This window comes from Gadus morhua, chromosome 18 (genome assembly GCF_902167405.1).
Source record: "Gadus morhua chromosome 18, gadMor3.0, whole genome shotgun sequence".
NCBI classification, from domain to species: Eukaryota; Metazoa; Chordata; class Actinopteri; order Gadiformes; family Gadidae; genus Gadus; species Gadus morhua.
Window position 1 is genome coordinate 486043 of NC_044065.1, and position 27691 is coordinate 513733.

Genomic DNA, 27691 nt, shown 5'->3' on the forward strand with positions numbered 1-27691 from the left:
ATTTGGGAATAACAAAACATCTGACTCTGTGTGTCCATGGACGTAAGGAGTGGCCCTGACCTTTTTGTGGCCCTAACACTAACCAACTAACCATGTTAACACTAACCAAGTTAACACAAATCAACTAACCATGTTAACACTAACCATGTTAACACAAATCAACTAACCATGTTAACACTAACCATGTTGACACTATATTGCTGTATTAAGGAACAACTTATTGCTCCATAAACTTGGGGTGTTTTACCATTCTTTGTAAAACATAAGTATCTAACCCTTCTTTATAAAAGTATTAAACAACACCATACCAACTAACTAACAACTTACTTACCTGATTAGCATAGTGCTAATGGCCCGAGTTGGTGCCATTGTGCTAAATAATTGACCACTAATTACGTCGTTTGTCTACGTCTCTCCATCCAAACAGACTTAACTGGCTGAGAGATGTGCAGATACGGGTCCACCATACCAGCCCCTCTCTGGCCCACACAATGCAGATGTAAATGCCACCATTAGGAGGGCAATCTAAAGAGTTCATCTAAAACCCTGAAAAGCCAGAGCAAATAAGCGGCGTTATAACGGTGGCTGGAATATAAACGGGTTTGTTTGTATCCCATGAGGTCTGAAGCTCCTCAGGCCGCGGCTGCAGACCGCTCTGCTGCTGGCGGAGGGTTTCTCCGCAGGTTACGCTGAGGCCCGGCGGCGCTCCGAGGCCCGGCGGCGCTCCGAGGCCCGGCGGCGCTCCGAGGCCCGGCGGCGCTCCGAGGCCCGGCGGCGCTCCGAGGCCCGGGGCTGGCATTCCTCCGTGGAGCAGCAGCCAAAGAACCAAACATGGCTGTTTTTGCAGGATCGCTCTGGCCTCCAACCCGGAGACAGACTCCTCACGTGAACCACGGGTCGTCTGGACTGAAGAGCGGGAGCTGCTCCAACGCCTCCTCTCCAGCAGAAGAGAACAGTGAAGGACAGGCCCCCCCCCAGAGACCCCCCTCTGGGTGGGGGCCATGGCCCTGACCCAGAGGCCCCCCTCTATCTACCCCTCCGTCAGCAGGGGGTCTGCAGTGTGATCCCACTCCCCGATAAGGACCCACGTACCGGACCCGGGGTGGGACAGGGCCTGGTTGGGGGGGTCCTCGCTCTGGGAGGGGGGCTCCTCGCTCTGGGAGGGGGGCTTCGCGGTGGGAGGGGCCCCGAGCCCGCGCTGCTCTCTGGAAGTTGAGGGGCTTTCCCAAAAAACCGCAGGCGGCCCTGACAGCATCTGGTTCACGGCATGATGTGAGCACAGCTGGGCGCTGGCGCGAGTTCCTCAGGAGGGGAGAGAATCACGGACCGAAGAGTAAACAGCTGCAATGTAGGCCCCCCCCCCCCCCCCCCCCTTTATGGGGCTCAAGAGCTATTTTAGGGGAACATGAAAAAAAGCAGCACTGATGCAGAAGACATTGTTACACAGAGTTCTCAAAATAAAGTTGAAAATGACTTATTAAACACAGGAGGAGCAGTGGCGTTTATACGTCGTATAAATGGTGGGAAACCAATCCCCTAGCCCTATATATATGGATCTATAATCTAACCCTGTATATATACATAGATGGATCTATAATCTAACCCTATATGTATAGATCTATAATCTAACCCTATATATATATGGATCTATGATCTAACCCTATCTAAGTATAGTTCATTAGAACTCAAAATTCTGCTTAATTAAGAGCATTTCTTCAGAGTCTGTAAATGTTCCTCAAGTAGTGGCAGGCTTAAGGGCAGCTTAAGGGTGGTTTAAGGGCAGGTTTAAGGGAAGAACGTGTCTTGTGCTGTTCTTGTTCATGTTCATGTCTTATCAGAGGCAGACGACGTTGTACTGGTTCAGCAGGTCCATGTTGTGAGTTAACACATGAACCCTGTAGAGGTCCTTCGGTCCCTGGTCTCAGGTGTTCACACACACACACACGCACGCACGCACGCACGAACGCACGCACGCACGCACGCACGCACGCACGCACGCACGCACGCACACACACACACACACACACGCACACACACGTTGGATCACGCAGCCTTGCTAGCAGCTGATGATGGTGCAGCCAGGTCCCTTATGGAGGCCTTCTCCTGCTGGTTGGTCTAACAGAGGCAAGCGGGGGGGGGGGGGGGGGGGGGTTGCGTGGCCCCTGTTGTGTTGAGCATGTCAACCCATCATGTCCATTAACCCCCCCCACCCACCCCCCCTGGCTGGTCACTTTGCCACTATTTTCTAGCCGCAGGGGCCTGGGGCAATTTGCTTAATCTATTAACTCCTAATTGTCTCCTCCCACCCTGTTGCTTAGACAAACAAGCTTGTTGAGGGTGTGTGTGTGTGTGTGTGTGTGTGTGTGTGTGTGTGTGTGTGTGTGTGTGTGTGTGTGTGTGTGTGTGTGTGTGTGTGTGTGGAGGGGAGTGGGGGGTCCTCTGGCCTATAAAGGGGCTAGGGGGCGGGTTTCCCTTTAGAATCCCCACCACTCTCCCCTCACCCTCCCGGACTCTGGACGCCTCTGTGCTGAGACTGCTTGTATTTTCCTGAAAGGCTTTTCGTTCTGAGGGGGATCTGACCTACAGCTACTGCACTCCCCTGCTCTGAGGGGACCTGACCTCCACTCCCCTGCTCTGAGGAGGACCTGACCTCCACTCCCCTGCTCTGAGGAGGACCTGACCTCCACTCCCCTGCTCTGAGGGGACCTGACCTCCACTCCCCTGCTCTGAGGAGGACCTGACCTCCACTCCCCTGCTCTGAGGGGACCTGACCTCCACTCCCCTGCTCTGAGGGGACCTGACCTCCACTCCCCTGCTCTGAGGAGGACCTGACCTCCACTCCCCTGCTCTGAGGAGGACCTGACCTCCACTCCCCTGCTCTGAGGGGACCTGACCTCCACTCCCCTGCTCTGAGGAGGACCTGACCTCCACTCCCCTGCTCTGAGGGGGACCTGACCTCCACTCCCCTGCTCTGAGGGGGACCCCTCAACCCCCTGCTCCGCTGCTGACATGGGGAAGGGCCTATGGATCGTCTGCTTCTGTCTGTGCTTCTCCCCGGCTGCCGCGCGAATCTGGGCCTGGATGCTCAATATGCCCTACAGCCCCCCGGAGGAGCGCCCGGCTCCCCACGGGGCCGCCGCCGCCGCCTCAGCCCCCACCGTGAGTAGACCCCCGACCACAGGGACGCTGAGGGCCCCTTAGGGACGCTGAGGGCCCCTTAGGGACGCTGAGGGCCCCTCAGGGACGCTGAGGGCCCGTTAAGGGCCCTGAGGGAAGATAAGGGACAAAGTGTGCTGGCCGGGAGACAGAGCAGTGCAGAGACTATAGAGAGTCCCACTGGCTCACTTTACCCTGGAGCCGTTAATGCATTAATGTGTAATTAATGTGTAATTAATGTGTAATTAATGTGTAATGAGTTCCTGGAGCATGAGCGTCATAGCAGTCAGAGATGAGCTCCGTCACTCCTTAAGCTAGCTTAGTTTAGGTCAAGTCTAAAATAGAAACGGCTCTGCTGCTCACCTCTGTTCCTCATTGGCTACACGGTGGAAAGTCATGTTTATTCATGAGTTAAAGGTCCCATGACATGCCACCAGGTGTGGTGTGATTAGCCGTTTGGTCTCCCTGGGACAGGGAGGTGATTGGCTGCTGAACCCTCTGAGGGCCTCTGGTCCCGGAGCTCCTCCTCAGACCAGAGGCCCTCCTATCGTAGCTCTGCCGCCGTTCTGACACGTCTCCCCCCCCCCCCCCCCCCCCAGGCGCAGTGTGACCAGGACCGGGCGTGTGGGCGGGGCCGAGCCTGCGACCGCCACTTCGGCCTGTGCGTCCCGCTGCGAGCGGAGGGCCACTACTGTCGCCGTGATGCCCAGTGCGTCCGTGGCCTCAGCTGCATGTTCGGGAAATGCCACCGCAGCGTGCCCACGGGGCAGGAGGGTAAGGGACGCGCTTAAGGTTAAGGTTAGGGGTTAAGGTTAAGGGTTAAGGGTTAAGGCTTAAGGCTTAAGGGTTGGGGTAAGGGCCGTCGCAGTGTGCCCACGGGGCAGGAAGGTACGTTAAAGGTTAAGGTTAAGGGTTAGGGTTAAGGGTTAAGGCTTAAGGTTAAGGTTAAGGCTAAAGTGTTAATGATAGGGTTAAGGGTCAGGGTTAAGGTTAGGGGGACCCGTCCCTCAGCTGGAGCCTCATGTCTGTACCCCCGCCCCCCTCCAGGCGCCCGCTGCCAGGTGGACCGGGACTGCGGGCCGGCCATGTGCTGCGCCCGGCACCACGGAGAGAAGGTCTGCAAAAGGCGCCTGGTGGGCGGCGAGAGCTGCTACGTCCCCGTCGGCGGCCTGGCCTTCAGCATCAACCAGATATGCCCCTGCGACGAAGGCCTGCTATGTCGGGGAAACGCCCCCCGGTGGAAAGAGTGAGTACTGCACCTCCCTGGGTCAGGCCGTTGCCTGGCGCGATGGGCCACAGTGCTCTTTATCGTCATGATATATATCTCAACGGATATCAGTGGCCGTCTTGTTTTGGATGCAAGTACTCAATGTAATAATCAATGTTCACCTTTGTTTGATCGCAGGAGAGACTTTATCCTCCAGCCTGAAGCCCCCAGCTGGACCTGCCAGGAACCCAAACCCTGATCCTGACTCTTAAAACTATTTATTATGTAAATGTATTGTGTATGATTTTGTATATACTAGAACATTTGTATTTGGGATATGATCTATTTGTGTAACCCTGTGTGATCATTGGTGTACTCTGACTGAAGCACTATGTAGTTATTGTGATGCTGTTAGCCAACTCTTTATTAATTCTACTTTGTGAATAAATAACTGAATATGGCATTTTAACTCATGTTTATTTTGTCAACCACTCTTTATCAAACCAAGCAAAGATCATTTAGGTTGATAATAATAATTATTAATCTATTAAAATAATTGATTTTATATATATATACTGTATATAAAGAGAGAGATAGATAGATGTAAAGACAGACACAAAAAGCTACAATAACAGACACACACACACAAAAAATGTGCCTCCTGACACACACACCCACGCACGCACCCACCCACCCACCCACGCACGCACGCACGCACGCACGCACACACACAAACACACACACACACACACACACACACACACACTCACGCACCCAGCCACCCACACACACACGCACACACTCACACACACACACACACACTCACACACACACGCACATTGGATCAGCAGCCTGATTACCCAACATGAGTCCCGGTCTTTGTGAGCTAGACGCTGTAACGCTAGCTGTCCCCGGACCCGTTCTAGATGGTATCTCACCTCGGACCAGGTCCTAAGAAGCCCCCGTCCCTTTCAGATGCTAATCCGAGTGGGTTCGGACCGTCAGACCATCTGGAGCTCCTGTTGTGTTCCGGCTCTCAGGACATCGTGGTCCCTCTGAGATCCGTTTACCGCGTCCGTCATTCAGCCCGGCCCGGAGGACAACAGTCTGGGACGGAGATCGCATTTCAAAGATGTTAAAGCACAAACGGCTGCGGTCGTAACGTTGTGTTCTTTCACTCAGGAGCCGATGAGAAGAGAGATGGAGGAAGCCTTGTGTGTGTGAGCCAAATGGAAGGAGCTGGCTCAGAGCGGACTTTAGACCCCAGTCGAGCAGCACTGGTTTTAGCATTAGGATCAGCATTGGAAATCGTATTGGAGGATGAGGTACATTAATAAAGTGTATTAGTAGTAACACAGAATCATAAAGCAGAAGGTGATAAAGGAAGGCTGCAACATAGTCACAAACCAAGTAGTATCGGTGCTACTAATGGCCGTGGTATTAGCATTAGCATTAGCATTCATGGATCATCTGGAAACCAAGTGAAAGGAACCAAGGTCATGAGGAGAACCTCCATAGAACCTCCATGAGGTCCCTGCCTCTACAAGGTCCTGAAGCCGCTGTTATGGCCTCCATCACGCTCCGTTTCCACTGCATGAACAAAGGTCTTTGAAGGAACCGGCAGATGAAGAGAATCCATCTGCCGGTGAGTGGTGAAGGCCCGTCTTCATCAGAACGCCAGACGGGAACCTCAGGGAACCGTTCCTTCAAACACCGGCTTCTGCTGAACTCTGGATGATCCTAGGAAGGTCTGTCTGTAGTGAGACCCACGTTGACCAGTGGTGGGTCCATTCTCTGCCCCTAGATATGAACTCTAGGCTCCCCTTATCCTGCAGGCAGTCCGTACACACAAACATGCGTATTAAAAGATTATCTCATGAACACAACAGACAGTTTTTTGTCAGAGAGAAACCCAGTAGCCCGCTGAACTTGGGCTTCTCCCGTGAGACGCTGGCCATTTGGAAGTCAATGTCCACGTCAGTACAGAGCGCTATTGTAGGGAACCCTACAAAGGAGGGCCCGTGTTGCCATGGAGACCGTGGAGAAGGGGAGGTAAGAGGTTTAACGACGTTACCGGTAAAAGTATAAATATCCTCACAAGCGTTGAAGGTATTCGCTGCGAAGTGAGGGCGTGAGTTATCAGTTGGAGAGCCATGACGGTGCGCTGACCCCATCCGACCGTTCATCCCATCGGTGAGTGAGCCCAGACTCTGAATGGAAGACATGACCGGTGTGCTTTCTGGTTGTGAACCATTGCGCTGCTCTTCCTCTCCAGACATACGCCATGGCTTCTGTTTGGGTGCTTCTGATGCTGCTGCCGGTCGCATGGACGTGCTCGCCCCAAAAAGCAGGTAACTCTCCAAACCCCGAATATACAAGCTGCTAATCTTGTGTATTGCTGACTACAGCAGCGCTCCAGTGAAACCCTTCAGACCTGATTCAGATCAACAACGTGTATTTCAGTGTGGTGTGGATGATGATGTCCGTGATGTCTGATGTCGTAAGGCATGTTGCCAACAGGCAGCTAATGGAAGTCGACCAGGAGTCAAAGTCTGATTTGTGGCTGAATGTGTTTTCCTTGTGTCTGATGATCCTTCCGTGGTCAGACTACGTGATGGTCTCGTGTTTCCCCAACGCCATCATCGCCAACGTCCCTGAGTGTCCGTACGGCTGGGAGATCGGACAGCTGTCCCTGGGAGGCGTGTGCTACACGGGCGCGGTCAGCGGCGGGTACTTCCGGTTCATCATCCCCGACCTCACGCCCAAGAACCACTCGTACTGCGGCACCATGGCCGAGGTGAGAGAGAGAGGTCACACACACACACTGCATCTACAGAGAGAGAGGTCATACACACTGCAGCTGTAGAGAGAGAGAGAGAGGTCATCACACACACACACTGCCTCAACAGAGAGAGAGGTCATACAAACTGCAGCTGTAGAGAGAGAGAGAGGTCATCACACACACTGCCTCTAGAGAGGGAGGTCATCACAGAACAATTGATTCATCTTCTTTATCTTCCCTGCAGTATCTGCCGGGGAAAGACCCCAAGCACATCTTCTACAACTCCATCGTGTCCAACGACACCTCTCTGACGGTGAGGAACCAGCCGGTGAACTACACCTTCAGCTGCAGCTACCGGGCGGCCTACCTGGTCAACAACGCGGTGTTCAGCCAGAGGTAAGCACCTCATGGCGGTGGAGCAGGCGGCACGCTCAGAGGACCATCCATCTCACCCAACGACTTGCAGTGTTGTTACTAAACCCTTTGCTTCTTCCAGAGTGGCCACAGTTTATGTGAACAACGGCAGTTTAGGCACTTTTAAATCGCAGTTGTCTATGAACGTGTTCACGGTGAGTGGCTCCTCAGCGGATCCCCTTCTCCAGTGGCGTTCCGTTGTGTTCACTTTTATTAAGTTGTTGATGCAGGGTGGTCATCTTCGGTAAGAAGGTTCTACCATGAGGTGGATCATGAGCTAAAGATGTCTGTACGTTCTGCAGAACTCCAAGTTCCTGTACGCTAAGGACGCGCCCTACGTCATCGACACCTCTGAGATCGGCTCAGAGGTCTTCATCGGCATCGAGGCCAAAGGACTCAGTAACAGGTACAGCCGCCACGAGCCCCATGAGGATCCAGATCCAGCCGGTTCCTGACCGCTCATCCCCTCTCACCTCTTCAGGTTTAAAGTGGTGATCGGCAACTGCTGGGCCACGCCCACCCCGTACTCAACAGACAAGAAGAGGTGGAGCCTCATTCTGAACAGGTACGCAACAGACAGGAAGAGGTGGAGCCTCATTCTGAACAGGTACGCAACAGACAGGAAGAGGTGGAGCCTCATTCTGAACAGGTACGCAACAGACAGGAAGAGGTGGAGCCTCATTCTGAACAGGTACGCAACATCAACAACCTGCGTGCATCGCTTTAATGGAAATAAAATGGTAAAAAAACGGGTCTAGATAAACTGCAGTTCAATTCTTGGTACCCTGGGAGGGAACATGTGTAGAACATGGAACCAAGACCCTGGGGACACAGGCGCCTGGCATGGTCCCCTGATGTCCCACAAGGGGACACAGGAGCCTGTCCTGTGTCCTGTGTCCCCTGATGTCCCACAGGGGACACAGGAGCCTGGGAACACAGGACGGACCCAGAAGGGAGCCTATTGGTTCAGTACTTAATCCCTAAAAGGACTCCAGAGCCCTTAACCATGTAGATGGTCTTGAGAGGACAGCTCCCTTCCTCTAACCCTCCTCCCTTCCCCAGCTGCTCCTCTGACAACACGGTGACCATATTCGAGAACGCCAAGGACAGCCGCTCCATGTTCAAGTTCAACTCCTTCCGCTTCCAGCGCTTCGAGAAGGTCTCCACGGTGTGGCTGCACTGCGAGATCACCGTCTGTGACGGCGAGCGGCTCGTCTGCACGCCGGTGAGGAACCCCCGCTGCTCAGAACCCCCGCTGCTCAGAACCCCCGCTGCTCAGAACCCCCGCTGCTGCTCAGAACCCCCGCTGCTCAGAACCCCCCCCGCTGCTCAGAACCCCCCCCGCTGCTCAGAACCCCCGCTGCTCAGAACCCCCCCCGCTGCTCAGAACCCCCGCTGCTCAGAACCCCCGCTGCTGCTCAGAACCCCCGCTGCTCAGAACCCCCGCTGCTCAGAACCCCCGCTGCTCAGAACCCCCGCTGCTCAGAACCCCCCCCGCTGCTCAGAACCCCCGCTGCTCAGAACCCTGACCCATACTGGCACTATCCCGATCTATATAACCACCATGTAGCACAGAGTATACACGCATATAGCCTTATAGAGTATACACGCATATAGCCTTATAGAGTATACACGCATATAGCCTTATAGAGTATACACGCATATAGCCTTATAGAGTATACATGCAATAGACTTATAGAGTATACACGCAATAGACTTATAGAGTATACACGCATATAGCCTTATAGAGTATACACGCATATAGACCTATAGAGTATACACACATATTGCCTTATAGAGTATACACGCATATAGCCTTATAGAGTATACACGCATATAGCCTTATAGAGTATACACGCATATAGCCTTATAGAGTATACACGCATATAGCCTTATAGAGTATACACGCAATAGACTGATAGAGTATACACGCATATAGCCTTATAGAGTATGCACGCAATAGACTTATAGAGTATACACGCAATAGACTTATAGAGTATACACGCATATAGCCTTATAGAGTATACACGCAATAGACTTATAGAGTATACACGCATATAGCCTTATAGAGTATACACGCATATAGCCTTATAGAGTATACACGCATATAGCCTTATAGAGTATACATGCATATAGCCTTATAGAGTATACACGCATATAGCCTTATAGAGTATACACGCATATAGCCTTATAGAGTATACACGCATATAGCCTTATAGAGTATAAACGCAATAGACTTATAGAGTATACACGCATATAGCCTTATAGAGTATACACGCAATAGACTTATAGAGTATACACGCATATAGCCTTATAGAGTATACATGCATATATTTTTATAGAGTATACACAGATATAGACTTATAGAGTATACTTAGCAATTATTTGCCGAAGGCGGAGTGAATAGTTGGGAATAGCCTATTCTAGGCTATTCCCAACTATTCACAGACCCTGAGGTGAATAAGTGTTTTAGTATATACACCTTGTGAACGCTGAGAAAATAAACAAGATAACACTTTTTAAGGGATTTATTTGTTTTTATTAGCGTGACGAGTCGACCATCACTCGCGCTGAAAACAATATCCCGATTTTGAGATCTCAATCTCGGGATATTGCCCAATATCCCGAGATGGCGAACCAATCAAATTGATTTATTTTATTATATATTGTGCCATCTTAGGAGGTTCACGTGTTGCATACACTAAACGCATATAGCCTTATCAAGTATAAATATGCCTTATCGAGTATAAATACATATAGCCTTATCGAGTATAAATACGCCTTATCGAGTATAAATACATATAGCCTTATCGAGTATGAATACATATAGCCTTATCGAGTATAAATACATATAGCCTTATCGAGTATAAATACATATAGCCTTATCGAGTATAAATACATATAGCCTTATCGAGTATAAATACATATAGCCTTATCGAGTATAAATACATATAGCCTTATCGAGTATAAATACATATAGCCTTATCGAGTATAAATACATATAGCCTTATCGAGTATAAATACATATAGCCTTATCGAGTATAAATACATACAGCCTTATCGAGTATAAATACATATAGCCTTATAGAGTATACATGCATATAGAGCTATAGAGTATACATGCATAGAGACTTATAGACAATACATGCATATAGACCTATAGACATGCATAGCCTTATAGAGTATACACGCATATAGACTTAGAAGGATTAAAAAATAGACTTTCTACGGAAAAATAAATCAGCCGATGTTTAGATTAGTCTCACTAATCCTGAATTAAGTGTTAATATTATATTTAAAGACTAACACTAGGATAGCCATACCCCTAACCTAACCCTGCTATAGCTTACATCCAGGCTTGATTTGAGCGTTGTGACGTTCCTGTATAACGGGATGTCTTTCTCCTGTTTCCAGAGTCCCTGCTCATCCAGAACCCTGCGGTCGGAGGCAGAACCCAGTGGGGGGGTTCTTAGCACAGAGTTCCAGATTAGAGGTACTCCCACTGTGTCCTCTCCATTACCTCCTCTCGGAGACATCAGTATGAATGTCCTCTAACGCTCGGTCTTCCCCACAGCCCCCCGGACCGCCAACAAGGCCCCCACAACAGGTGAACCAATCAGGCAATATGTCAATGTTGGCTCATGACATTGAATATAATTCATTTTTATATTCCTTCTTACAGAGCGCTTGTGTAAACATATCAACATGATGCGATGGGTGTAATGTGAGCTTGTGTTCCCCATGCAGAGGCCTCCGTCGGCCTGGTGTCGGTGGTGCTGGCCGGTCTGTTCGGTCTGATGTACGGATTTCAGATGGAGGGACTGCAGTAAGGGAGCAGACAACACGGACCTTTCACTACTTTATCCACTCCTTGTATATCCACGACGCTCACTGCATGTGTGCACACACGTGCACACACCTGCACACACACCTGCACACACACACACACACACACACACACACACACACACACACACACACACACACACACACACACACACACACACACACACACACACACACACACACACACACACACACACAGAGTGCCACCAGGACTCAGGGAGAGAGTGGACAGATTTGTCAATATTAATTATTTGTCAATTATTTGAGAAATTTACTATAAGACTAAACATAAGTGTCATATATTGTGTTCATGTTGACGTGGAATGTGCCTGGAATAACAATAACATAATTCTAATATTTTGTACATAAATTGTCAATTTCACCTGTAGATGTATTAATGTAATGAATATATTGGTCTAGTTTTTTCATTTACACATAAAAGATAGAGTATCCACATGGAGAATATTAAAAGAGCTCTTAAAATGTAATCTGATGTCATTGCTCCAAATATAAATAAAGTAAATAAATATACATACAATACAGAAAGGGTTGGGTTTCCTAATAATTTCAATGGGATTCATTCATTACAATGTTTTTACATCATTTCTAAAATAGCAATTACGCCATGGAGAGGACATATTTAATCAAACAATTCGAACGGATACAAGTGAACACGAACCTCTCAGCATCAGGAACGCTCACCCTAGAGACTCTAAACACGGAGGGCCTTTGGGCCCCGGGTGAATGAGCCTGCAGTTCTCCATTTCACAACTAGAGGGAGCCAACGATATCTATCGGAGTCTTATCATACACCCAAACGTGTTGTAGGTTTACGCTGAATCACCTCCGTTATCGTGTCTAGTGTTCCTTCAAATGAAAACGGCAGTCATTTCCCCGTCAGTGGTGTGAGTTTTGTTCGTTGTCTTCTGCTTATGTCGCTCTGAATCTCTCGGGCACTTTTTGCTCTTCATTGGAGGCAGAAAGAAACAGTCAACCACAGCAGGCATTATAAAGTTAATTTAGTTTAATATGAATCAGATTCCTGAACAGACGTAAGTTTGAACTTTAACCGTGTTTCCCCAAACATGCTGGGCTAAACTTAGAATGGTTGATATCGACAGATAAGATAAATGAGGTATACCTGATCCAGTGGATTGTAGCCGCCGGACACGGTCGGGACTCCGCCCAAGTGGGGGTTGAACCCCTGTTTGCTGAGCAGCCAATACGTCTTCTGAGTCCCTTTGCCCTTTAATACACATGTCATAGTCAGATCAAACCTCTAATCACAAAGAAACAGTAATATTAACCGGGCTGTCACCTTTATCTCGATCTCTCCTCTCTCCTCTAGAACGAAGGTTCCCATCTGGTTCAGGATATCAGCCGTGGTCTGAGAGATGTGGATCTTTAAAGCTGTGAAGGCCAATAAACAGATTTATAAACCTCTTATGATAAACTGATTTATAAACCTCTTAAAATAACGGATTCATAAACCTCTTATGATAAACTGATTTATAAACCTCCTAAAATAAACAGATTCATAAACCCCTCATAATAAACAGATATTATTAAACCTCTTATACTAAACAGAGATTTATAAACCTCTTATGATAAAAAGGGAGGAGACCACAATTGGATTTATCTTTTCCGCACATACACCTGTTCTATGTCACTGTTCGCTGGCCATAATATACCTTTTCTGCACAATTCAAATTGATATGCAGAGAAAATTCCTCAGGTTGATTGAGCTCTGAATGAGTTTTGGAGCGCAGACTCAAGACACATATTGGACAAGTGAGGTCCGTAGTGACAAAGTACAAACAGCTGCCTCAGATTATACGATAAGTAATCAATCAATACGATTAAAGAAGGCCCTGAGAACTTTCGTGTATCTCCAGATACCGGAGAACCTTCACTTTCTTATCTGTGTGCATCACACCAAATGAACAAGTTAATGAGTTGTAATCTCACATGCGCTGTTGCTCTCCATGCGCGAGGCTGTGTTGACAGTGTCTCCAAACAGACAGTACCGCGGCATGGTGGAGCCGACGACGCCCGCCACCACCGGCCCTGCACAGGCATAGCACATCGGACGTCTTCACGCCTTACGTCTACACGCCGTACGTCTACACGCCGTACGTCTACACGCCGTACGTCTACACGCCGTACGTCTACACGCCGTACGTCTACACGTCCTACGTCTACACGCCGTACGTCTACACGCCGTACGTCTACACGTCGTACGTCTTCACATCGGACGACCACACACACATCGTACATCGGACACAACACATCATACTTCTTCACACACATCAGACGACTTCACGCACATCGGACGACTTCCACACATATCGTACATCGCACGTCTTTCAAACACACCGACAAACGGCGAGGATGACGAAAAGGATCAGGAGACCCGGAGCGCTCACCTGAATGTATCCCGACCCGGAGCGCTCACCTGAATGTATCCCGACCCGGAGCGCTCACCTGAATGTATCCGGACCCGGAGCGCTCACCTGAATGTATCCCGACCCGGAGCGCTCACCTGAATGTATCCGGACCCGGAGCGCTCACCTGAATGTATCCCGACCCGGAGTGCTCACCTGAATGTATCCCGACGCGGAGCGCTCACCTGAATGTATCCCGATGCGGAGCGCTCACCTGAATGTATCCCGATGCGGAGCGCTCACCTGAATGTATCCCGATGCGGAGCGCTCACCTGAATGTATCCCGATGCGGAGCGCCAGCCGCTCGCTCGGCATGTGGCGGATCCGGAACACCTTGATGGCAGACAGGAAGTGGAGGGCCATGGTGGAGATCTCCACGGCGTGCAGGTTCCCGTTGCTGATGGGCAGACCGCTGGCCACCATGTATGCATCACCAATGGTCTCCACCTGAAAGGGTCCCATCATGATCCACCCGCTCCTCCGAGCCCCCAGGGGGCGCACCGACCCAATGCCACACAGAGGATGGGCAGTGGGTTGATACAGTCACCAACCTCCCCTGACCAAACACCGGCCATCAGACGCCCACAGTCGGGTCGTAGACCTGTTAGGAGTCTTGCATCGACCGATCGGATCTCCCATCTAATGCATTCTTCTTTGTCAAGCCACAGAAGGGAGAACATACAGCAGTAACAGAAGGTACAGCCGTAACAGAAGGTACAGCAGTAAGAGAAGTTACAGCAGTAACAGAAGGTACAGCAGTAGCAGAAGGTACAGCCGTAACAACATACAGCAGTAACAGAAGGTACAGCAGTAACAGAAGGTATAGCAGTAACAGAAGGTACAGCCGTAACAGAAGGTACAGCAGTAACAGAAGGTACAGCAGTAGCAGAAGGTACAGCCGTAACAGAAGGTACAGCAGTAACAGAAGGTACAGCAGTAACAGAAGGTACAGCAGCAACAGAAGGTACAGCAGCAACAACATACAGCAGTAGGAGAAGGTACAGCAGTAACAGAAGGTACAGCAGTAAGAGAAGGTACAGCAGTAACAGAAGGTACAGCAGTAGCAGAAGGTACAGCCGTAACAGAAGGTACAGCAGTAACAGAAGGTACAGCAGTAACAGAAGGTACAGCAGTACCCTAAGGGGTCCTACCTTGTAGACGTCGTACATCTTGATGATGTCGTCGAAGAGGCTGTAGAGGTCGTTCAGCAGGGACACCACCTCCATGGCCGAGCTGACGGAGCACATGGAGGTGAAGCCCACGATGTCCGAGAAGAACACCGTCACCATGTCGAAGCCCTGGGGCTCCACACAGCACCCCGACATCAGCTGGTCCGCGATCAGCCTGGAGGGGCAGTAAGGGGGGGCAGTTAGGGTCTTTATTCATCAGGGGGCGCAGTTAGGGTGGGGCAGTTAGGGTCTTTATTCATCAGGGGGTGAGTTAGGGGGGGTAGTAAGCGTCTTTATTCTTAGGGGGGGCAGTTTGGGACTTTATTAATCGGGGGGGCAGTAAGGGGGGAAGAGGCAGTAAGGGTCTTTATTCTCGGGGGGGGCAGTTAGCGGGGGCAGTAAGGGTCTTTATTCTTAGGGGGGGCAGTTAGAGTCCTTCTAACTGCCATTCTCAAGGGGGGGGGTAGGTAGGGTCTTTATTCATCGGGGAGGGGCAGTTAGGGGGGGTAGTTAGGGTCTTTATTCATCGGAGGGGGGCACTTAGGGGGGGTAGGTAGGGTCTTTATTCATCGGGGGGGGCAGTAAGGGGGGGTAGTTAGGGTCTTTATTCTCAAGGGGGGGGTAGTTAGGGTCTTTATTCATCGGGGGCCAGTAAGGGGGGGCATTTAGGGTCTATATTCTTAGGGGGGGCAGTTAGGGACTTAATTTAATCGGGTGGGCAGTAAGGGGGGAAGAGGCAGTAAGGGTCTTTATTCTCGGGGGGGGCAGTTAGCGGGGGCAGTAAGGGTCTTTATTCTTAGGGGGGGCAGTTAGGGGGGGTAGTTAGAGTCCTTCTAACTGCCATTCTCAAGAGGGGGGGGGTAGGTAGGGTCTTTATTCATCGGGGAGGGGCAGTTAGGGGGGGTAGTTAGGGTCTTTATTCATCGGGGGGGGGCACTTAGGGAGGGTAGGTAGGGTCTTTATTCATCGGGGGGGGGCAGTTAGGGGGGGTAGTTAGGGTCTTTATTCATCGGGGGGGGCACTTAGGGGGGGTAGGTAGGGTCTTTATTCATCGGGGGAGGCAGTTAGGGGGGGTAGTTAGGGTCTTTATTCTCAAGGGGGGGGTAGTTAGGGTCTTTATTCATCGGGGGGCAGTAAGGGGGGGCATTTAGGGTCTATATTCATCAGGGGGGGCAGATAGGGTCTATGGGGCTATTCTGTCGGAAGGAGGGGGGTGTTCACTGATGTGCGTTACCGTGGCAACATGCTGGACAGAAGCTTGTCTGCGCGGCTCTTCTCCGCTATTAGCTGATTGGTTCTTTCTTCCACCACTTCCTCAAGGTGGTTGGCGTATTTCTCCAACTTCTCCACCATGTTGTCCAGGATGTTCGCATGGCTGGAGTGGAGAGAAGGACAGCACTGGTGAGGAGGAGCCTCGTAGTCACTCAGTAGGAACAGCGTGTGGATGTCATGTCTGAGTCGTATGAGTCACACCAAGCATGGAAATAAAAATGCCTGGGTTTATGAAGGAGCGGGTTCATAGTGGGCGGGTTCATAGTGGGGGGTTCACAGTGGGCGGGTTCATAGTGGGCGGGTTTATGAAGGGACGGGTTCATAGTGGGCGGGTTCATAGTGGGTGGTTTCATAGTGGGCGGGTTGATAGTGGGCGGGTTGATAGTGGGCGGGTTGATAGTGGGCGGGTTGATAGTGGGCGGGTTGATAGTGGGTGGGTTTATAGTGGGTGGGTTTATAGTGGGCGGGTTGATAGTGGGCGGGTTGATAGTGGGCGGGTTGATAGTGGGCGGGTTGATAGTGGGCGGGCTGATAGTGGGCGGGCTGATAGTGGGCGGGTTGATAGTGGGCGGGTTGATAGTGGGCGGGCTGATAGTGGGCGGGCTGATAGTGGGCGGGTTTATAGTGGGCGGGCTGATAGTGGGCGGGTTGATAGTGGGCGGGTTTATAGTGGGCGGGCTGATAGTGGGCGGGTTGATAGTGGGCGGGTTGATAGTGGGCGGGTTGATAGTGGGCGGGTTGATAGTGGGCGGGTTGATAGTGGGCGGGCTGACAGCTTGTCCGACCTATCAGGGCTGGTCTCCTTCAGCCGGCGGCGGATGGAGCCGAAGGGGGGGCGCTGGTCGGGGTTCTCGCTCCAGCAGGCCCTCAGCAGGGCGTTGAGGTGCTCGTCCCCCGGCTGGCCGGACAGGGAGGGGCGCAGGGGCCCCCCCGCCAGGGGGCTCCGCAGCTGCTTGATGATCTCTGAGGACACACGCTCATCATCAATAAGAACAAGAACAATATTCATGTTTCATTAATCTACTTCCTGTCCTGTTTCCCTCAACGTGAGATATGACGAGATCAAAGAAGGAAACTTTAATGATATGAATAATACTTTATATAAATTCTGTTGATTGTATACCAATAAATAATAACTTCTATGAATTAGTTTTACCTAGACAGATACTTAGTGATCAATGTCTCAGTGGTCGGTTCCTCTCTGCTGGATTGACTGAGTGGACCTCCTTCTCTGTGTACCTTCAGACTGGTGACCAGAGTGCACCTCTGGGCGGCAGGTTGTTGTCGTGGTGACAGTGTGTGTGTACCTCTGGGCGGCAGGTTGTTGTCGTGGTGACAGTGTGTGTGCACCTCTGGGCGGCAGGTTGTTGTCGTGGTGACAGTGTGTGACAGTGTGTGTGACAGTGTGTGACAGTGTGTGTGACAGTGTGTGTGACAGTGTGTGACAGTGTGTGCGTACCTCTGGGCGGCAGGCTGAGGTCGTGGTGACAGTGTGTGTGACAGTGTGTGTGTGACAGTGTGTGACAGTGTGTGCGTACCTCTGGGCGGCAGGCTGAGGTCGTGGTGACAGTGTGTGTGTGACAGTGTGTGTGTGACAGTGTGTGTGTGACAGTGTGTGTGTACCTCTGGGCGGCAGGCTGAGGTCGTGGTGACAGTGTGTGTGTGACAGTGTGTGTGTGACAGTGTGTGTGTGACAGTGTGTGTGTACCTCTGGGCGGCAGGCTGAGGTCGTGGTACGGCCCGGTCTCGGCGCTCAGCACCAGTTCCCTCATGATGATGGCGAAGCTGAAGACGTCGCCCTTGGGCGTCCCGTTGAAGGGCAGGCAGTCCAGCCTCAGGAGCTCCGGGGCGATCCAGAAGAGATCTGCAGCAGAGGAAAGAAGATAGAAGCTGAACGGAGCTGAGGTCCGCAGCTGTTCTACCCACACTGTAGATCTGTGATGTCAATTTACAGTGAAATTCAAATTGTTAGTCTACCCCAGCAGAGCCCCCCTCGTAACGGGGACAGGTACCCCAGCAGAGCCCCCCTCGTAACGGGCACAGGTACCCCAGCAGAGCCACCCTCGTAGCGGGCACAGGTACCCCAGCAGAGCCCCCCTCGTAACGGGCACAGGTACCCCAGCAGAGCCCCCCTCGTAACGGGCACAGGTACCCCAGCAGAGCCCCCCTCGTAGCGGGCACAGGTACCCCAGCAGAGCCCCCCTCGTAGCAGGGACAGGTACCCCAGCAGAGCCCCCCTCGTAACGGGGACAGGTACCCCAGCAGAGCCCCCCTCGTAACGGGCACAGGTACCCCAGCAGAGCCCACCCTCGTAACGGGGACAGGTACCCCAGCAGAGCCCCCCTCGTAACGGGCACAGGTACCCCAGCAGAGCCCCCCTCGTAGCGGGCACAGGTACCCCAGCAGAGCCCCCCTCGTAGCGGGCACAGGTACCCCAGCAGAGCCCCCCTCGTAGCGGGCACAGGTACCCCAGCAGAACCCCCCTCGTAGCGGGCACAGGTACCCCAGCAGAACCCACCCTCGTAATGGGCACAGGTACCCCAGCAGAACCCACCCTCGTAGCGGGGACTGTCCAGAGCTACGGTTCTCCTCTTGCTGCCGTGTTTGAGCTCCCAGAGTCCGAAGCCCGAGAGCTTGATCTGCAGCCGGCTGTCCACCAGGCAGGTGCTGGGCTTCAGGTTCCCGTGGGACTTCAGGCTGCTCTTGTGAAGGAACTCCATCCCCTGGAGGAACAGAGGCTTTAGACCACTGACCACTGACAACCCGACAAGCTGAAGAAGCACGCTGTCTGGGTTCCACCTCAACAAGGTTTGCAGTGCAACCAACTTGAAATGTGTAAGGGTTCGAGGCGATTAGTGAGCTGACGACTCACGTTCACGATGTCGTAGGCGAAGGAGAGTTTAAACATGGGGTCCAGCTCAACGTCTGAATCCTTCAACACATCCTGAGAGGAACGGAGAACGTGGTCAGACCACTGCTGGACACCAGACGCACGGCCGAATCAAACACTGCATCCTGAGGCCCCCTGTCCTGCAGTACGGCAGCACCATCACTCACCCTGAGGCCCCCTGTCCTGCAGTACGGCAGCACCATCACTCACCCTGAGGCCCCCTGTCCTGCAGTACGGCAGCACCATCACTCACCCTGAGGCCCCCTGTCCTGCAGTACGGCAGCACCATCACTCACCCTGAGGCTTCCTTTCCTGCAGTACTGCAGCACCATCACTCACCCTGAGGCCCCCTTTCCTGCAGTACTGCAGCACCATCACTCACCCTGAGGCTTCCTTTCCTGCAGTACTGCAGCACCATCACTCACCCTGAGGCTTCCTTTCCTGCAGTACTGCAGCACCATCACTCACCCTGAGGCTTCCTTTCCTGCAGTACTGCAGCACCATCACTCACCCTGAGGCTTCCTTTTCTGCAGTACTGCAGCACCATCACTCACCCTGAGGCTTCCTTTCCTGCAGTACTGCAGCACAATGCAGACGTTGGGCGGCTCGGTGCAGACACCGAAGAACTGCACCAGGTTCTCGTGCTTCAGCTCCTTCATCTGAGACCAGAAACACGTCATTACCGGGCTTTGGGAGTGAGCTCATTAAGTCTTACTGTTGTTGATGGTGAGAAGGTGAGCTTTACCACGTTGACCTCGTTGATGATGGAGGGTTTGTGGATGTCCGGGGGCGTCTGGTTCTTCATGTATTTGATGGACACTTGGTTTCCCTGCCACACACCAATCTCTCGGTTAGTTAAGTTCTGAGCCTGCCTCTGTTCTACTGTGTCTGTACTTGTCCTCTTTACATGTTAGAAAGGGGAACACACGTTCAGACATTATTATATTATTACAATTTTCCATAATTTTTCTTTTAAAACGACAATATAGTGCGACAAGGGAACCCTACAAAGAACATGTACTGGTTCCATGTTCTGGCCCACCAGGAGCGGTCCTAGTCAGGTACCTGGTAGAGTCCGATGGTGCTGTACACCTGGTCCTGGCCGTGCTTGTCCTTCAGGCCGTTGCTGTTGGAGGAGACGCCGGAGTGGGACCCGCTGCTGGCCTTACTGATCGTGGTGCTCAGAGACATGCCCTGAAGACCCTGTGGAGGAACACATCGGGCCTCAGCAGGCTAGGAGCTTCAGACACCGAGCTACCATAGAGACAGGCCCTGAAGACCCTGCGGAGGAACACATCGGGCCTCAGCAGGCTAGGAGCTTCAGACGCCGAGCTACGATAGAGACAGGCCCTGAAGACCCTGCGGAGGAACACATCGGGCCTCAGCAGGCTAGGAGCTTCAGACGCCGAGCTACGATAGAGACAGGCCCTGAAGACCCTACGGAGGAACACATCGGGCCTCAGCATGCTAGGAGCTTCAGACGCCGAGCTACGATAGAGACAGGCCCTGAAGACCCTGCGGAGGAACACATCGGGCCTCAGCAGGCTAGGAGCTTCAGACGCCGAGCTACGATAGAGACAGGCCCTGAAGACCCTGTGGAGGAACACATCGGGCCTCAGCATGCTAGGAGCTTCAGACGCCGAGCTACGATAGAGACAGGCCCTGAAGACCCTGTGGAGGAACACATCGGGCCTCAGCAGGCTAGGAGCTTCAGACGCCGAGCTACGATAGAGACAGGCCCTGAAGACCCTGTGGAGGAACACATCGGGCCTCAGCATGCTAGGAGCTTCAGACGCCGAGCTACGATAGAGACAGGCCCTGAAGACCCTGTGGAGGAACACATCGGGCCTCAGCATGCTAGGAGCTTCAGACGCCGAGCTACGATAGAGACAGGCCCTGAAGACCCTGTGGAGGAACACATCGGGCCTCAGCAGGCTAGGAGCTTCAGACGCCGAGCTACGATAGAGACAGGCCCTATCGTTAGTAAAGCCATGCCCGCTCAAACACTAACACCATATGAATCATGCTAAGACGCACTCTTTCTCTCACTCTCTCACTTTCAAACAAACACGCAAACACACAAACACAGTAAACACAAACATCTACAAACTTTCCCGCTGTACGCTTGCAATTAGCTGTTGCTCTAGATTCAGAATGTGATAACATTCTAAAGCAACGATAGGAAACCATCCAATCCAAAAGGTCCTATTGTTCGGTCTGGACTCTGCGACCGGAGGGGCCGCGGGCCGAGGGTCCTACTTTGGGCTCCTTGATGATCACGATGTCGCTGTACTTGATCAGCCACCAGCGGTTGTCGTCCAGACGGGTCTGCAGACGCAGCTTCTGAAGAAGCAGCATGCCCACGCACAGCACCGTCACCATGCCGACCACCGGAAAGGTCACCAGAAGAGCAAGCAGCGCAACATCTGTGGGAGGGGCCAGAACCGACACATCCTAATTACTCATCCGTCGTTAAGCAGCTGCAACGTCTGGGGGAGGGGCCAAAACAACCTAATTAGTGATCAGTCGTTAAGCAGCTGTTACGTCTGGGGGAGGGGCCAAAACAACATAATTAGTGATCAGTCGTTAAGCAGCCGTTACGTCTGGGGGAGGGGCCAAAAAATCCTAATTAGTGATCAGTCGTTAAGCAGCCGTTACGTCTGGGGGAGGGGCCAAAACATCCTAATTAGTGATCAGTCGTTATGCAGCTGTAGTCCTGTGCCGTGTTCCAATACCCGTACTGTCCGCACTTACTAGCCAAAATTTGAGTACACAGTACGTTCCAATTCAGATCCAGCGAAAAGAAGTATACTTCAAGGACCCGGATGCCGTACTCAAAACGGGCTAATCGTGAAGTGTGGCTCGAAGGACACTCCCCGTACTCAACGGCAGCCATCTTAGCTACGTAGCGGAAGAGGCGGAGCCAGGCTGAGCCAAAGTCGGCGCATTTTCCACATAGCCTGCATTAATAGAGTCATTTTGTAGTTTTTCTAGTTTTTATAGCTTTTTATAGCTGCTAGGCGTAAAGAGTTCACCTTTCAAAGCGGGATGTTTATTGCGGGGGAGGAGCCACGGCGGCAGTCGTGATCGTCATTTCCGGTAAGTGCACCACAGAGTACTCGATTTGGAACAGCACTCACATCTAAAAAATGAGCGTACTCAAGTGAGTACGGATAGTGCAGATAGTGTACTTCCTTTAAGTATACTCATGGAAGTACGGGTATTGGAACACGGCACAGGGGGACTCACACTGGATTCATTCAGAAGCACGTCGTTAAGGAGCAGGTCGTAGGTCAGGGCCCATGAGGCTAACAGGTACAGGCTGCAGTGGGGTTGAATCTAGCACCTCTGGGCCGGGAGCAGAACCTCCTCGGCACTATGTGGCTATGCCCCGCTTAACTGACATCCATTACATCTGCTGGTGAAAAGAAAGGGTGTGTTTGTGGTGATAGAGGGAGAGAAGATGAGTCCAGACCAACCGTTGACGAGCCATTCACAGAGCTCGTTGTTGAAGCCGCACTCAGGGTTATCAGAGGGCGTCGTACCTCCGGGCCACACCACATGGTCGTACTGGTCCGTGGGTCTGAAGTCAAAACCATTTGAAATCCATTACAGCACTACTAAATCCATGCACAGGAGATGTCTACATCTTCTACTACTACTACTACTACTACTACTAATACTACTACTAGTACTACTGCTAATACTACTGCTAATACTACTACTACTGCTAATACTACTACTACTACTACTACTACTACTACTACTACTACTACTACTACTACTACTACTATTAGTACTACTAGGGAAGTGGTGTAGAGGAATGTATTACTGTATAGCTTTGGTGATGCTGTCATAATTGAGGACGGGCACAAACAGAGATCTGTCGTCAGTGTGCTGTAGATCGTATATAGAATAGTCCAAGTTCCTCTCTCCCTGCTCGTCAAAGTGGACTAGTCCAGATGCTCCTGCAATAACCATGATCCACAAATCAATGATGTTGAGAGGAATATTTGAATAATTGGATCTCTATTTTAAAAGAAACACAGCAAGCTGTGTTGACGATGCTGTGATGAACGCTTGAGGTCACCATAGAATCGGATGCCGTTTTTATTCTTCAATCTCTTGAGAAGCTGTCGCCCGTCGTGAGGGTTCTCCCCGTCCCTGAGGACCTCTTTGAGGCCCAGGGCGTAGAGGAGAACAGCGTCATGCAGGTAGGCGGCGTACGGACTGACCTGTGTGACCGTAGACATTGAGTAACCACACAGCAGAAGATACAGAGGTGTACAGCTGTGCTGAGGGCCTACATCTCTCTCCGAGCTCAGGTTGCTGAGGAACGGAGGCTCCTTCAGCCGCCGGTGGACCCGCTGAAAGAAGTCGTGGTACTCGTGGCCGCTGTACGACTTCTGGCCGATGACGAAGGTCATGCTGAAGGCCCTGATGGCCGCCTGGCTGCTCTGGCTGCCCAGAGCCACGCTCCAGATGTTGTCCTGCAGGGCGCAGATTAAACACAGTACAATAATCACAACCACGCCATGGAGATACAGGACCAACATCCGAATGGATAACCTGCAGCCTTCGATAGTCTCACTCACCACACTGCCACTGACCTCAAAGTGCTGAAGCAGGAAGAACACATACTCTCCGTTCATCAGGCCCTGCTGCCCCGCCTCCAGCAGGATGGAGAGCGAGTCCTGGCTGTTGGCCAGCACCACGATCACTGACCAGGAGCACACGCTCATCAGGGCGTGCAAAACCACCCTCCTGATCTAGGCTTAACCTCTTGTTTCTCAATTGATTCACAAAGATCAAATAAGAACAAATATGACTAAACTACACACATTCACTTGTTTCCGTCCGTTCTACACTTGTTAATACTTTCTTCCATGTCTATTTATATCTATCTATAATACCTACAGTGAACAGGCTTACCCCTGGCGGCGCTGGACACCAGCTGGACGTTCCTGCGGACCAGTAGGGGCTGTGTGCTGTCGAACTTGAGGCAGGCGGTGAGCGTGAAGCCCGCCCTCAGGGGGTCCTCCACCGTCTTCCACAGGGCGTCCACGCGGTCCCAGGTGTTGGACTCCAGCCCCCCCCCGATCATGGCCACGTGTTTCCAGCCGAAGAAGTGCAGGGTCTTCACCAGCACCTCGGCGCTCCGCTTCAGAGGAGGGATGATCTTGATGTAGGAGTCGTAGATCTGGCTGTCGTCCATCTTGGACGTCTGGCCCACGTAGCCGAACATGGGGATGTTCCAGGTGGAGGCGATGAGGCCGGTGACCTGCCCATCAGGGGGAACAGCACGAAGGACGGAGGGGAAAGATGTGGAAGGTGGAAGATGTGGATGTACATGATGGATTACCAAACCGCCACTATCGACACTGAACCACGCTGGGATGCAGGAGATTAGCTCACCGGCTAGCAGCTAGCAACATACTAAAGCACCCTTGGTCCAGTATCAAATGTTTTAATAACTGAATATCCTGGCTCTATGTACCTTCGTTAAACCCAGACGTATATCTATGATTACTTATTCGCAGCTTTGGAATTGGCTTCCACTGCTATGTGGATGACACCCAACTCTTTATTCCTGTAGAATCAAAGGACTCGGCCCAGATCCAGAAGGTTGAGTCCTGTCTGGCTGCAGTGAAGAGTTGGATTCTACAGAACTTCCTACAGCTTAATACTGGGAAGACAAAGTTTATACTTATCGGCTCAAAATGGGACCAGTGAATATTTGAGACAGTCTCACTGCGTTTGAATGGCTTGGCCATCCCACAAAGTACATCTGTCAGAAATCTTGGTGTCCTCTTTGACCCCTTGCTGAGCTTTGACCAACACGTTAGAAATATAACTAGAATTGCATTTTTCCATCTGAGAAATCTTGAAAAAATCAGATCAATGTTATCTGCAGCAGATGTAGAGACACTGATTCACGCATTTATATCATCAAGTCTGGATTATTGCAATTCATTGTTCTCGGGTCTACTTAACTCTACCACGAGAAGTCTACAGCTTGTACAGAATGCTGCAGCTAGACTACTGACTGGAACGAGAAAGTTTGATCATAATAGCCCTATTCTTGCCCTTCTGCACTTTACCTGTAAGGATGGCAATGATGGCCCCCACTGCACTCCTGACCGTTCCTGGAAGGAGGGATCCCCCACTCTGAAGGAGGGACCCCCCACTCTGAAGGAGGGACCCCCCACTCTGAAGGAGGGACCCCCGCTCTGAAGGAGGGATCCCCCACTCCCCCACACTGATTAAGGGCTATACTGTATAAATAATATTAAATTGAATTGAATTAGGTAAACCACATTAACTACCTCTAGAAACACCTACTTCTCTAAATTTAACATAACCGCACTCCATGTCTCTTTAACACGCGTATCTATGATTAAATAAACCACATTAACTACTTCTAGAAACACCTACTGCTCTAAATGAAGCAATAACCGCCCTCCATGTCTCTTTAACGCTGTTAGTCGGACACACAAACAGCCTCAGGAGGTGAGATCCTCCGTCTCAGCAAGCAACTAAATCAAATCCTTTACCACAGAGACGTCTGCCTCCCCTCCTCTCCACCTTAACCTCCGACCGGAACGCCACCCTGGGTGCACCCTGATCCACCTGCAGCCAGGGCCTTCAGCAGACGCTCCACCACATCCACCGGTCAGGCCATAGCACATTACATAACTTATCAACATCACCTGATCGGACCCTATCACGCGACCTCCCATCACCTGATCAGGTCACATGACATGCAGAGCACTGACCTCTGCGGCCTCGGGGCAGGCGGGGCCGAACAGCGCCGTGACGTTCTGCCGCCACACCTGGTGGATGAACCCCGACAGGGAGGCCTTGGGGTCGCAGTCCGAGTCGCTGACCACCAGGTCCAGGCTGTAGTTCCCCAGGAACGAGGGGTTTGCGTTCACCTTCTCCACCGCCATCTGCAGCGCCGCACCCAGACGCAGCGCGCTGAACGGGAACGACACGTTCCAGGGGGCCTGGAACCCGATGAGCAGCCGGCAGGAACCGCTCCCGCTCCCAGAGCCGCTCCCGCTCCCAGAGCCGCTCCCGCTCCCAGAGCCGCTCCCGCTCCCAGAGCCGCTCCCGCTCCCAGGGCCGCACCCGCTCCCAGAGCCGCTCCTGCTCCCTGAGACGTTCCCGTTCCCAGAGACGATGGCGGTCCCAGAGCCGATGCCGTTCCGAGGGCTGCTCCCGCTGCAGAGTGGGAGCGCGGCGGCGGTGGCGGCGGCGGCGGCGGCCAGGGCGAGGAGCAGCAGGCTGAGCGTGTGACGGACGCAGCGCCGGGATCTAGAAGGACCCAGCCAGCCGGAGCCCCACACCACCATGATCCACTGAGGCTGGTCTGGTCTGCTCTCTCCCCTCGCTCTGCTTAAATACCCATTCCCTGGGTGAGGCACGATCTTCCCAGAGTGTTAAGGTCGAGGGAATAGGGGAATAGGAGGAGAGGTGGGCAGGTTCAGCCAGGCTCAGCAGTTCACCTGGACTCTCCAGGATGTTCACCTGGAGCATGCTTCTCATACAAGACACATTTTGGGTTAATTTGTTAATTTCTGTTCTCAATAGGTCCAAATAAGTTCCTGATCATATAGAACATCTATATTCCTAAACTAATATGATGTTTTCTGTGTTATGATAGAATGAGGCAAAAGTCAAAGTGTGAATATCCTCTCTTCTAACTTTTGGATTCAATCGCAAATCATTTGGTGTGATTGGGATTAAAAGTGCTAAAGCCAACACAGAGCAGCCCTCAGCTAGCCCGGGCAGGCAGCAGGCAGGTCGCAGGCAGGTGCTGTGTGTTGTGCTGTCACACCTGTGAGTAGTTGAATGTGCTAACGACACGGTGGCCGCTGGGACATTAAAGGTGTTTCAAGGCTAAGCTCCTTGTCCTCTCCCCCCCGGGGGCTCCTGTTAATCTGTTAGCAACCTGTGCTAATCTCAGCAGGTAATGTTGCTTTCCCTGCATGTTGAAGCACAATCTCTCATGTTGAACATCATTTTGAGTCATTTCTGTATCTTTTGTGGTGTCCTTCAAAACGACAACTTTGATTTTAGCTAAATGCTAAAGATCAAGTTAACAAGGTTACTTGTCCAGTCCGATATATATTTCTGAAACTACACAATGGAGGACAATTGTTTAAATTGATAAAATATTAAGAACTATGTACTCATATCTATCTAGTACTTATTACTAGTACTATGATCCTACTTCTGTTTGTCTCAATTAGCCTTTCCTGCAAGCTTACTTTTAAGTTAGTCTCAGTGGAGAAAAATGGGGGAAAGGTTAGATGTTCATGACCGCATGCCTTACACTTGATGAGTTCACACTACACACCTTCACGTTTTCTTAAAACTACGCCAGTAGATATGGCTGTAATGAAGCTGCTCTAATCTGTCCTGATTCTTTTATGGAGGAAGGAGCAAGCGTTCCCTTGCACAATATGCACACTTTTATTCTCTGACGGCTGATTTGATTCTGTGCTG

General features: G+C 51.5%; 3 protein-coding genes across 4 annotated transcripts; 2 read left to right on the forward strand and 1 right to left on the reverse strand.

The window, feature by feature from the left end:
- Nucleotides 1-2497: 2497 nt before the first annotated feature.
- LOC115531570 (dickkopf-related protein 3) lies at nucleotides 2498-4622 on the forward strand. Its single transcript, XM_030340922.1, has 4 exons — nucleotides 2498-3159; nucleotides 3756-3930; nucleotides 4204-4402; nucleotides 4562-4622. Exons 1-4 carry the CDS (start codon nucleotides 3010-3012, stop codon nucleotides 4620-4622), a joined length of 585 nt encoding a protein of 194 aa, XP_030196782.1. The 5' UTR covers nucleotides 2498-3009.
- Nucleotides 4623-5175: 553 nt separating this feature from the next.
- tectb (tectorin beta) lies at nucleotides 5176-11923 on the forward strand. Its single transcript, XM_030341083.1, has 11 exons — nucleotides 5176-6556; nucleotides 6639-6714; nucleotides 6970-7160; nucleotides 7390-7541; nucleotides 7642-7714; nucleotides 7862-7965; nucleotides 8041-8124; nucleotides 8622-8784; nucleotides 10974-11052; nucleotides 11134-11166; nucleotides 11307-11923. Exons 2-11 carry the CDS (start codon nucleotides 6648-6650, stop codon nucleotides 11387-11389), a joined length of 1029 nt encoding a protein of 342 aa, XP_030196943.1. The 5' UTR covers nucleotides 5176-6556; nucleotides 6639-6647; the 3' UTR covers nucleotides 11390-11923.
- On the reverse strand, nucleotides 10186-27146 carry gucy2g (guanylate cyclase 2g). Of its 2 annotated transcripts, none has more exons than XM_030341082.1 (23): nucleotides 25957-27146; nucleotides 24113-24461; nucleotides 23776-23900; nucleotides 23488-23670; nucleotides 23271-23415; nucleotides 23013-23148; nucleotides 22660-22763; nucleotides 21440-21606; nucleotides 20246-20383; nucleotides 19926-20009; nucleotides 19735-19839; nucleotides 19163-19234; nucleotides 18845-19013; nucleotides 17999-18154; nucleotides 17076-17253; nucleotides 16253-16393; nucleotides 15001-15193; nucleotides 14122-14296; nucleotides 13374-13472; nucleotides 12724-12815; nucleotides 12547-12651; nucleotides 12250-12370; nucleotides 10186-11380 (listed from the first exon to the last, which is right to left on the reverse strand). In XM_030341082.1, the coding sequence occupies exons 1-22, from the start codon at nucleotides 26533-26535 to the stop codon at nucleotides 12275-12277; spliced, it is 3591 nt and encodes a 1196-aa protein (XP_030196942.1). In that variant the 5' UTR covers nucleotides 26536-27146; the 3' UTR covers nucleotides 10186-11380; nucleotides 12250-12274. The 2 variants fall into 2 exon arrangements, with proteins under 2 accessions (XP_030196942.1, XP_030196941.1); XM_030341081.1 differs by having other exon boundaries at nucleotides 19926-20081.
- Nucleotides 27147-27691: the final 545 nt, after the last annotated feature.

Excerpts from the sequence above, each read along its gene's own strand:
- tectb (XM_030341083.1), top strand. The coding sequence starts at position 6,648 with ATGGCTTCTGTTTGGGTGCTTCTGATGCTGCTGCCGGTCGCATGGACG. Across the intron at positions 11,053-11,133 it reads CACAGAGTTCCAGATTAGAG|CCCCCCGGACCGCCAACAAG; the intron begins GTACTCCCACTG and ends TCTTCCCCACAG. Across the intron at positions 11,167-11,306 it reads CAACAAGGCCCCCACAACAG|AGGCCTCCGTCGGCCTGGTG; the intron begins GTGAACCAATCA and ends TTCCCCATGCAG.
- gucy2g (XM_030341081.1), bottom strand. The coding sequence starts at position 26,535 with ATGGTGGTGTGGGGCTCCGGCTGGCTGGGTCCTTCTAGATCCCGGCGC. Across the intron at positions 20,384-21,439 it reads TGATCATCAAGGAGCCCAAA|GGTCTTCAGGGCATGTCTCT; the intron begins GTAGGACCCTCG and ends GTTCCTCCACAG. Across the intron at positions 17,254-17,998 it reads CCTCAGCCTGCCGCCCAGAG|AGATCATCAAGCAGCTGCGG; the intron begins GTACACACACAC and ends GTGTGTCCTCAG.
- LOC115531570 (XM_030340922.1), top strand. The coding sequence starts at position 3,010 with ATGGGGAAGGGCCTATGGATCGTCTGCTTCTGTCTGTGCTTCTCCCCG. Across the intron at positions 3,931-4,203 it reads CGTGCCCACGGGGCAGGAGG|GCGCCCGCTGCCAGGTGGAC; the intron begins GTAAGGGACGCG and ends GCCCCCCTCCAG. Across the intron at positions 4,403-4,561 it reads AACGCCCCCCGGTGGAAAGA|GAGAGACTTTATCCTCCAGC; the intron begins GTGAGTACTGCA and ends GTTTGATCGCAG.